Genomic DNA, 10290 nt, shown 5'->3' with positions numbered 1-10290 from the left:
CCGGGTCCGGGAGGGAGGGGAGGGAGGAGATGATGGTGGTAGAGGAGAGAGAAGATGAGGGACCTAAGCGAGCCCCAGGTGGGTCTTATATATGCAGGCCAGGGATTCAAACTCCTCCCGGCAAGAGGCACTGGCACCATTGGACGGCGAAACATACCGAGGCCCAGCAGGCGAGAAACCGTGCCCAGACCGAACAAAAAGAAGCGTTATCTGATGGTATCGCATGCGAGTCACGGCACTCAGAGTTGTGTCCAAATACGGACTTTGTCCGGATTAGGAAGCAAATGTTGGGACCCACAAAGGGCTGTGGCGCATGTTCGAGAGAACAAAAGCGCCATCATTTCACGAACGGACGGTCCGTTTCGCATGAAACTGACATCACTTTGTACGCATTTTGGCCACTAATATTATGCCAAAAGAAGAAAGAGGGGGAACGGAAAGTAGCAATTGTGAGGAGGCAAAAACTGAGCGTACTTTGATTGTGGCACTATAATTTCATTTTCGAACCACGTACCGGCCTCGTGTTTGGAGTGCCGCGGCAACACCCGGCAGACACGCTCCAGACGCTGTGCCATCCTTTTGTTTCCTTTCACGGCCTCAACTCCGGCCACAATGCAGGTGTTACGCTCTAGGATTGTTTCCTGTAAACCATACGCATGAATTGAACCACTGGAAACATCCTCTGACCGTCCAAAACAATCTCAAAAACGTACTGAATGCCACACACTAGCCTCTATCCATTTCCCCTTCACGCACCAACCCCCGGCGCCGAAGGGTCCACCCGCATCCCTACAACCTGCTTTTGCAATCCCGGCACCCACGCTCCATTACACTACGCTGTGGCACCCCAACTCTTCCAAAACCAGACGGAGACATAGGTCAAGCAATGCACCACTAAGTAGCTGGCAGAACCGGAAGATTGTCAAGACCAGGTTGGCACCGAGCTCGTCGAATCCGTTCTCTGTGCAGCACTAGTACTCAAGCCTATTTAGTCTCGATACCAGAAGTCGGTGGAGGGGTGGTCTTTTCAGCTGCCGGCGAATATTTTAGACTTAGAGTGGAGGGAGGGACCCGGGAGTGGCGGCCGAGGTGGAGTGGCCGTAGATGTGCGGAGTTGGAAGGACACGTGGGAATTGAAGGTCAGACAGTTGGGAACAAGTTGGGAATCGTCACTCTCGCAGCTCGGTCTCTCTCTGACTTTCTACACTAGTAAGGACTGGCATTATATCCAAGCCACCATTCGAGCTCAAGCTCAAGCTCAAGTCCTAGTGGTTTCTCTTACGACTATCGGATCGGAGGCTCGACACTACAAATATCTCTGTCACAGACTGCATTGCTAGTAAGTATCGTCCTGGAATCTTCAACGCGTTCTTTCGTCGCCTCCTTGAGGTTCGCGATAAGTCTACTAACACGCTCTACACCGTTCAAATTCTGCTCCGTCTTCTGCTCTCCTGGGTCAGCCACGTCTCTTCAAGTTTTGTGCCAGTGAGAAGACTCCGCGTCCGTAGAGATCGAGCACTCAGCATGCGATCGTCGCACGCATGCACGCGGCATCATATATAGCACTCGCCAACTCCGGAATCTCTCTCTCATCCATTCGAGGACAAGGACCGGTCACGGTGGTAGTGATTATATCCCTTGCTTCTGGCGTCTGGCAACCCTGAATCGAAGTCATGAGTCTCGCTCATGATCAGGTTGCGTGCCTATAATCCAAAAATGTCCTTTGCCGTTTTCTGACGCCCTTGGCTCTGAATTACACCCCCCCCCTCAGCACGGTTCGAGCCAGGTCGAAATCTTGGACATGCCGGTGTCACGGTATCATTATCTTCCCAATGCTCTGCTTTGTCGACGGCCGTTTGTGGGCTTCATTCATCACTTTCGTGCTTTTCTCCTGGTACTTATTGCCCGGACTCATGGGCCTCTCAAGTCCGAGTCTTCATGTCAATGTTCTTCGTCACCTTGAACTCCATCATATGGAACGATAACGCGATCGACTGGGTGCTTGTCTGGCTGGTGCGATACTTTATCTGTACATCTCTCTTCCTCTAGCGGTAATTCGATCTGAGTCCATAGACCATAGACAAACAAAGTTGACCGAAGTACTAATACAGTACGCATCTGATCTCACTGGCATCTGAATCCTCGTCGCTGCAAATGTAGGCTTTATAACCTTGCCTGACTCGGATTATCCCCCGCGACGCACGAGCGTCGAGAGTTGAGTTTGGAGTGAGGACTCGGATTGGGAACACACATCCTCGAGGTCGCCTTGTACCATTGTACGCAGCTCTACTGTTTTGTCCTTCTTGCTGACCGGCGATTGTATTGTAGATCAAGTGGTCGAAATCCCCTGACTCAATATCTCTGAATAAGCGGGACGTCGACCTGCGTTGGTCATGGTGTCATGGTCATATCTGCTCGCTGTTTGTGTACCTCTTCAACCTCTTGTACAGAAGTAAGTGCATTCCTCCCAAACCACGCTGATCTATGTCATCCATCATCCTTTTTTTCCTCAAAGACTACACTCACGAAAAGGACGACGAGCTCGAAATTCAAAGATCGCTCCCGGGTCAGCGCTTTCACTGGCACGGAGTCCGTCTCCGACCGTGCTAATACCTGGACCGGTGCCCTTACAAAGCCACCAGGATCTCATCTTGGTCCACCGCATCAAGAAACAGCAGCACGGTCATCCGAGTGGGGATAGTATTAGATAATAGATGCTTTGGCGAAACGCTCGACTTTTCATGTCCGAGCGGGACCCCGACAAGGAGAGAGCTGGAAGACGACCGTGACTTGATCGTCCTTCCAGTCTCTCCTTGACCTTATTTTCTTTAATGTCATTGTTTGTTTTTTCGGTTCTGCCTTTCGTTCTCCTGCTTCGCCTGTATAACCTATTTATACTCGATGTTGTAAAGTTGTGGACTTATATATAGCCGTAGAATCACTCCTGGGAAACGAATGATGTCCATTCCGAGTCATCCTGCTTCACCCGAAGTTCGTCACTGGTTCGGAAACGTCAGTTGTATGAGCGACGAGACAAGCTATAAGTTATGAACGGAAAGCAGGGTCCGACGGGCGACCGAAAGGGGGCGCGTCTGCGCCAGACGGAGCAACGTCAGGCGCACATTGCACAAGAGCGCGTAAACGGAGGGCCGGTCTCACGAGTTCGAGAGAATTGATGGAGATCGATGCGGAGAATGAGCAGAATGCGGGAGGACGGGGGCAGGAGGCTCCCCCTTGTTCGTTCGTTCGAAAGAAAATTGAAATGGAGGGGCGGGTCAAATCGTGTCGAGGGGATTTGGATTGTCGTATTTGTCCATGCCAAACAACGAAATGCGGGGTTTTTATCACATGCGGGTCTCGCGCTGCTTGACCCCGCATTCGAGCTTAGCAGCGACCCACGATAGACACTGACAGTTCCCGAATCGTCCATCATCCATCATCGTCATAAACACGTCCTCTCAACCAACGCTCGCGACAGTGACACAACTCACGAGAGCGCAAACGCAAGATGTCACTCCTCACGCCCTCTGAATCACACGCCTTCCAGTCCTTCCTCTCCGCCCTCGACTACGACGCCCACTCCCTCGCAGACCAGGTCTTCGCCCCAGAATGGTCCCTCCTCTCCGACGACATACACGTCCCCCAGCCGCCTCCGGGCAAGGAGGCACTCACGAAAGCCACGAAGGATCTCATGTCGCTTCAGCCCCAGTCCTTCAACCCCCCTTCGTACTCTTCATCATGGCCGTCACAACGACCACAGACAGCGCACTCGGCACCGAGCCCTCTGTCCACGAACTCGCCCGCACCGACACAGCAGCCCCCGACGGCGCACACCAACAGTAGCAACAACAACAACAACAACAACAACACGAATCCGTTCTTCCTCTTCCACCAACGCAGAGCCTCCTCCGCGGCCTACAACGATCCTCCTATCCCCACAGCAACGCACCCCCACGCCCTCATGCTCTCCACCTCCTCCTCCTCCTCCACCTCCTACGCACCCCATCCCCATACACCCACCTCACCTCCACCCACCTCATCCAAACGCTCCTATTCCGAAGACTCCTCCTCCACGTCACATAACACGACAGTCAAACGACGCCGTCCCTCCTCTCCCGGCCCCGCTCCTTCACGCCAAGCCTCGTCGCCCGGTGGTGGTGGTGGTGGTGGTGGCGGTGGTGGTGGGGCAGGAAAACCAGCATTATTGAGCGCATCCCAGAAAAAAGCGAATCATATACAATCAGAACAGAAGAGAAGAGCGAATATCAGACGGGGGTATGAGGCGCTTTGTGAGACTGTGCCGGCGTTGAAGGAGGCGATTCGGTTGGAGGATGAGGCGAATGCCATCGCTAATGGAAATGGGGGTGCGGGGGTGGCGAAGAGGAGGAAGAGTCGGAACAAGGGGGGGAGGGGCGATGGGAGGGGCGATGGGAATGGGAGGGGAGAGGGTAATGGGGAGGAGGGAGGGGAGGGGAAGGTGCTGGATGGGAGGGCGGGGCCGAGGAGCGAGAATATCGTTTTGCAGAAGAGTGCGTATCTCGTCTTTACTCCTTTTCTTTGCTTGGTTCTTGGTTCTTTCACTCATGTCCTGCGTTTGTAGCGGTGGATTACATCCAAGACATGCTCTCCGAGAAACAACACCTCCTCGCCCGTCTACAACGCGCCCAGGGCGCATTACCCCCCGGGCACCCTGCCCTTTCCACACTTGCCCTTTCCACACTTTCACTTTCCACACATGCACATGCGACGGGCTCGAGGGAGGATGCGAACGGCGTCAGGTTGTGGGAGAGGGAGTGGACGGGCGGGTCGGGGCTTAATGATGATAATTCGAGCGACGAGGAGGAGTAGGGCTCGGGCTGCGTGCTCGGGCTGTGTGCTCGGGCTCCTTTCATTGGATTTCGACGACGACTCGAGTTTGACTTCACTCCTGGAGCTTGCTATTATTGCTTGCATTTACTTACGCACTTAACAATTTCTAACCCAACATGCTGTACAAACGTCCAAACGTTCAAACCCTTCGTCTTCTTCTTCTTCTACATTTTCACCGTTTCGCGTTTCACCTTTTCGCCGTTTCGCATTTTCGCATTCACCTTTGTGCTTTGATTGACTACTAAGTATTCCCGTGTATTCGCTGCTACTTGCTTCAAATTTCCCAGTGTCCAGTGTCCAGTTGTTTTTATACCTACCTACCTACACCCTGACCCCATCCTATCCTGACCCCATCCTGTCATATCCTATCCTATCCTATCCTGTTGTGGAATGACAATGACAAGGACCATGACAAGGTCAATGTGCATGACGACGAGTCACGTACGTATGTCTATCATCGTCCTCACACAACGCATACTCGCACACTCATCCTATCCTGTTGTGCAATGACAATGACCATGACAAGGACAATGACGACGAGTCACGTACGTATGTCTATCATCGTCCTCACACAACGCATACTCGCACACTCTAACTGAGAGCTTGTGACTGCTACTTAGGCCTTCGGGCTTCGAGCTTCGGCGGTGGTCTTCTGACCGAATTTTCTTGGTGCGGTGCGGTGCGTTGACGAGAAGTGGTTCAATAAGTACATTGTGCGACTTGTTCAATAACTACGTTGCGCGACACGTCTCTATACGCTCCTCACCGGCACCATCGGATACACCGATCAGTGTCCTCCATTGGCGGTCACAGTGTAAGTATACGTATGCCAGTGGTTCCCACGGTGTCGGGTCCGTTTTCTTCGTCCGAGTCTTATATTTGTCTTGCGGCCGTCGTGGTCATCGTGGTCATGCTCGTCGTGTGCGTGGTCGTGGTCGTGGTCGTGTGCTCGAAAAGAACGTACCTGGTGACGATGATCGATGCCCGAGAACGTGCCCCATGGCCGAAGTGGCGTGTCTGCGTGTGGCGATTCTGGCGAACTGCGAAGCATGATCGGCGACACATGGCATGGCGTTGTTTGGCAATAGTGTCACGAGTGGCGCCAGCGCTAAAGTTGAAGGATAGGAGGATAGGGGCCACACTCAGCTGTTACCCTGAGTACGAGTTCAGCCAGTGAGTGGTTGGTGATCATGAGGGGTGTTTGTTGGTCCTCGTGGATGCATATTGTACCCCGAACATACACTGGCAATCACGATGTAAAGTGTACTTCCTCTTCTTTCTCCTGGTCGGTCCCGCTTGGGCTTGGGCATCCGAGTCAAGACGGCGTCGGACTGTTCTAGTATCTAGTATCTACTTGCCCCCGCTCGAACGACCGTGTTGCTTGATAAGGTGATATCCTGCCAGTGGTGGGTAGGTTCAAGTTCGGGTTTTGGAAGGGTGGGGCATGACCTTCGAAGACCCTCGTCCTCGTCGCCGTCCTTCTAGAATCTGCATCATCTGAATCGTCCGAGTTGACTCGGACATCGACGGTAATGAGCGCTGAGCGCCAACGACGAATGGCACGTCCGACTCTCCACCTCCACAAACCCCGGCCCAAGTTCCAACATCTCGAGGGTCCTGTTCCCGCGGTTGTCTTCTAAAGTCCAATGCAGGCGCGAAACAGCTTTAATTCAAATCTCCAAGAAAGAAAATTGATAATTAGGAATCTTGGTTTCAGTAGCACAAATCCTCCAAACCCGGAACTACCATCCCCGCCTCCCCCCACTAGTACTCGCGCCTCCCCACCATACCTCCCTCCCCCCACCAAAAAAAAAACCCCCCAAAGACCGAAGAGCACAAAGAACACCCCCGCACGCACAAAGAACGACCGTCGCTGCCCCACCTCTCCACCTCTCCACCTCGCCCGTCCGGCGGAATCCGCGCTACCCTCGAGCCTCGAAGAAGCCTGAGTTCGCAGCCAAGTTCTAACCCAGGGGGTAGAATACGTGTTGATGGAGAGGGAGATGAGTGGTACGGAGTGGTGGAGGGGGCGAGGAGGAGGGAGGAGAGGGCGAGGAGGGAGGAGAGGGCGAGGAGGCGGATGAAGGGTGTGTGAGGAGGCGGATGAAGGGTGTGTGTGTAGGGGTTTGTGTAGGCGAAGGAGGCGGAGGCGGATGAGCTCGCGGTGATCGCTGACGTTGAGGATGCGGAGGATGGTGAGTGCTAGATGGCGGTGATAACAGAGGTTAGCGCAATTTCAGAAGACAGGACTCACTTCCATATGAGAGGTCGAAGAGGCCAGTGATCAGAAGTACACAGACGAAGAGCGGATCCGACCACGGCACCATAATCAACACATGCACACGTCCCGCCTCTTCATAGATATTGAACTGATGGCCCTCAACACTCCAATACACGATCAGCATAAAATATCGCAAGATAAGTCGGTCGAGTCGTAAGTATGCAATAGACGCGCAGAATTCAACCTCGGGCACCAGAATTCCCAGTCAGAGTCCTAGCTCCAAATCAACTCTGGAGAGGGAGACGTTTGCTGCCACAATAGCCTGAGAGCGCGAGGCTTGCTGGTGAGAGATGCCACATCGGCCGAGTTGTGGTGTGTTTTGTTTGTAGAGAGAGCTTGAGAGGGGAAACCGTACAGGTATCGCACCAGGCGGGGGGTAGAGTTGATCGTGCTATCGTTTTCTGCTATGGGGTTTACGATGAACACGAGATACGAATGGCTCGTCCAGGCGATGAAGAGACATATGCGACGCTGATGGAGGGCAATCGTCTGCGTCTACTGAGAGTCAGAAAGCTCGCTCATGGAGCTTCAGCTGACGAGCGCATTGCGCAAGCAAAGTACGAACTCAATAGTCGTTCCTTTTAGTTGGCCTAAGTATTAATAGCACAGGTCAACGGCAGAGCGCGTTACTTATTCGAATGGTCGTTTGTTATAGTTGAATTTGTTAGCTACAAGTATCCCAAGGAAGCAGAGAACTGTCGATGAAAAGCGCGTTCAACGAGATCCAGATGATACTAGCAACGTAACCTGTGACAGAAGGATATTTTATAGCGTCGAGCCCATCCGATAGTGGGCATCAAAGGAGCCACTGGGACTTGAGCTCGAGTGGTGGCTTGGGTGTAGTGTTAGTGGAAAGCAGAGACTGCAGAGTTGAGAATCGCAGTGCGATTCTCAACTTTCTGACCTTCAATCTCCACGTGTTTTTCGCGCTCCGCACGCCTTCAGCCACTCAGCCTCACTTCCGGCTAGGCTTTCCCGTCCTCTCATTCGCCGTCAGCAGGAGTCTGGAGAGAACATCCCCCCAATGGCTGATATCGAGACTAGGTGTGGTCGAGAGCGGTGCAAAGAGCGGATTTCGACAGGCTCGCTGCCATTTTCTGGGGGATACTCTTCTGGTGCTTGTGTTGGTGTTGGACCTACGTATCCGCCTGGATTTGGAAGAGCGACGGGGGCGCCAGTACCGTGCTACAGTGTATGTACGGTGGAGCGAGGGTGCCGGGGTTGCCACAAAAACAGGTTGCGGGTGGACCTTCGGCGCCGGGGTTTGGTGGGTGGATGGGAGATAGATAGCAAGTGTGTGGGATTCAGTGCGTATTCGAGATTGTTTTGGACGGCCAGTGAGTGTTTCCAGGGGTTCAATTCACCCGTATGGTTTACAGGAAACAATCCTAGAGTATGGTACGCCTAAAGGACGCGGTAGGATTTGACGCGTCGCGTCATCCGGTTAGGCCCGGTCTAGGTGACACATCTCGTCGTCGGCACCTCTGTCTCATTGTCTCATCCTGCCTATCATCCCGTTGACGTGACATTGCTGGGGGGACGAGGACGTCGAGGTGGCAGAGAAGGTTGTGGCGTTGACGGAGAACGACATGTCAGTGGAGGTAGCGGTAGCACTAACAGAAGAGAACAAGCTGCCCGTGGAGGTGACAACGCAGTCCGTCGAAACTACCGAAGAAGACGCTGAAACCGACGGAAGAGAGGAAGAGAGGGCTGAGGGGGGCAAGGGCAGAGCGGAGATGGACGAAGAGGCCAATTGTCTGCGGCTGTGGCCCGACGAGAGGACGATATTGAGGCCGATGTACTCGAACGTAGTGTACGAGAGACTGAAACCGAACTCAAAGCGGGAATCGATGTTGTTCGCGTCAAAGTGCCTGCACAACATAACAATATTCAGTCTTTGTACGTTGAACGAATCCGGAAAAGAGTGAACCCTCCTATAGTCAATGTTCAACGTCTCGTTGTACACGATCTGCGGCACCCGGCGTCAGAACCCACGATGAGTAGGCCTGCAACCAAAAGATGCTGGTCAACGACGGCACGATCCTTGAAGTGGAGGTTGATGACACAAAATACACACGTTTGATTTTGTCGACGTTGAGAGGCAAGGTATCGTTGGTGTTCTTCGGGAGCACAGTGCTCGCCGCGCCGATCTCGCGGATGACTTTATAATGGTCTCCTTGCATGCTATATTACACCAAACAGTCAGTCAAACCCAACGTACTCGCCACACCCCTGAGATGACAAGGGAAAAAAGGCACTCACTTAACATGCTCGTTGACCACCACGCCATTCAACTCCGTCTCCTCGGTCAAGTAGCTGAAGTTCACCTCCGGATAATGAGGGGAGTCCTGTCCCAACCTGAAATACGCCGCCATCGTCCTCTCGACCATATCCTGCACCCTAGCAGCGGGAACGGAAACATTCTTGACCGATTCTATGAGCGCGGAGCCCCACCAGGATGAGCTAGTCTGGTCGGGATTGGGTTCGTCGGGCTGGCCGTAGGCCATGAAACCTGGCATGTTCATGTCTGTGCCGGCAAGCGCGGATCGGACGCCGTTGATCATGGCTGCCCAGTCAGAGACGACGAAGCCTTGGAAGTCGAGTTCCTCCTATTCGTACGAACTTTGTACGAACAACACAGTCAGACGAGTCCACCCTGAGGGTCAGGCAGAAAGGATCGTACCTTTAGAATTCCACTGATGATCTTCGAGGTTTAGCACGTTTGCGTCAGGTTGACCTTGTTGTAGCTGCACATGATGGAACCGACACCGGCGTTCATGGCTTCAGCGAATGGCCAGACATAAAGCTCGTGCATCGTGCGGTCGTCGATGTCGGAGGAGTAGACTTGAGCGGCCTCGGAACCACCGCGGAAGTGTTCTTGTTCATTGCCGATGCTGGATGGGTGGGGGAAAGGGGAAGAGTGGAGATGGACAAAGAGGCTTCCTGTCTGCGACTGTGGCCCGACGAGGGAACAATTAGTCTCCCAAAGGCAGAGTAGACGGGATTTCAACCGGGCAAGCGAGGATCATCTGTCGGAACAATATCGACGAACGCTGAGCGGACTTCGGAATGTGTCCCCGGAACTGTGGGGGAGATGTCGGCCCCACAGTTCCGGGGACAGACTCGCGTGGTTCTGTTCC

At 53.5% G+C, this 10290-nt stretch overlaps 4 protein-coding genes across 4 annotated transcripts; 2 read left to right on the top strand and 2 right to left on the bottom strand.

Moving 5' to 3' along the window:
- The first annotated feature begins 2072 nt into the window (after positions 1 to 2072).
- On the top strand, positions 2073 to 2871 carry STEHIDRAFT_144344 (uncharacterized protein). Its single transcript, XM_007299643.1, has 3 exons — positions 2073 to 2276; positions 2329 to 2452; positions 2516 to 2871. Exons 2-3 carry the CDS (start codon positions 2394 to 2396, stop codon positions 2709 to 2711), a joined length of 255 nt encoding a protein of 84 aa, XP_007299705.1. The 5' UTR covers positions 2073 to 2276; positions 2329 to 2393; the 3' UTR covers positions 2712 to 2871.
- Positions 2872 to 3379: 508 nt separating this feature from the next.
- On the top strand, positions 3380 to 5233 carry STEHIDRAFT_165300 (uncharacterized protein). Its single transcript, XM_007299642.1, has 2 exons — positions 3380 to 4529; positions 4601 to 5233. Exons 1-2 carry the CDS (start codon positions 3509 to 3511, stop codon positions 4846 to 4848), a joined length of 1269 nt encoding a protein of 422 aa, XP_007299704.1. The 5' UTR covers positions 3380 to 3508; the 3' UTR covers positions 4849 to 5233.
- A 778-nt stretch (positions 5234 to 6011) lies between these two features.
- STEHIDRAFT_152497 (uncharacterized protein) lies at positions 6012 to 7274 on the bottom strand (the record flags this gene model as incomplete). The annotated part of the gene is made up of 3 exons (XM_007299641.1): positions 6012 to 6023; positions 6728 to 7071; positions 7124 to 7274. 3 exons carry the CDS (start codon positions 7272 to 7274, stop codon positions 6012 to 6014), a joined length of 507 nt encoding a protein of 168 aa, XP_007299703.1.
- A 1181-nt stretch (positions 7275 to 8455) lies between these two features.
- STEHIDRAFT_136781 (glycoside hydrolase) lies at positions 8456 to 9965 on the bottom strand (the record flags this gene model as incomplete). The annotated part of the gene is made up of 4 exons (XM_007299639.1): positions 8456 to 9156; positions 9228 to 9334; positions 9413 to 9759; positions 9888 to 9965. The coding sequence occupies 4 exons, from the start codon at positions 9963 to 9965 to the stop codon at positions 9098 to 9100; spliced, it is 591 nt and encodes a 196-aa protein (XP_007299701.1). The 3' UTR covers positions 8456 to 9097.
- Positions 9966 to 10290: the final 325 nt, after the last annotated feature.

The sequence above is a fragment of the Stereum hirsutum genome (assembly GCF_000264905.1).
Source record: "Stereum hirsutum FP-91666 SS1 unplaced genomic scaffold STEHIscaffold_2, whole genome shotgun sequence".
NCBI classification, from domain to species: domain Eukaryota; kingdom Fungi; phylum Basidiomycota; class Agaricomycetes; order Russulales; family Stereaceae; genus Stereum; species Stereum hirsutum.
The sequence above is the reverse complement of the archived record's forward strand: the minus strand, read 5'-3'. Positions and strand labels throughout refer to the sequence as shown.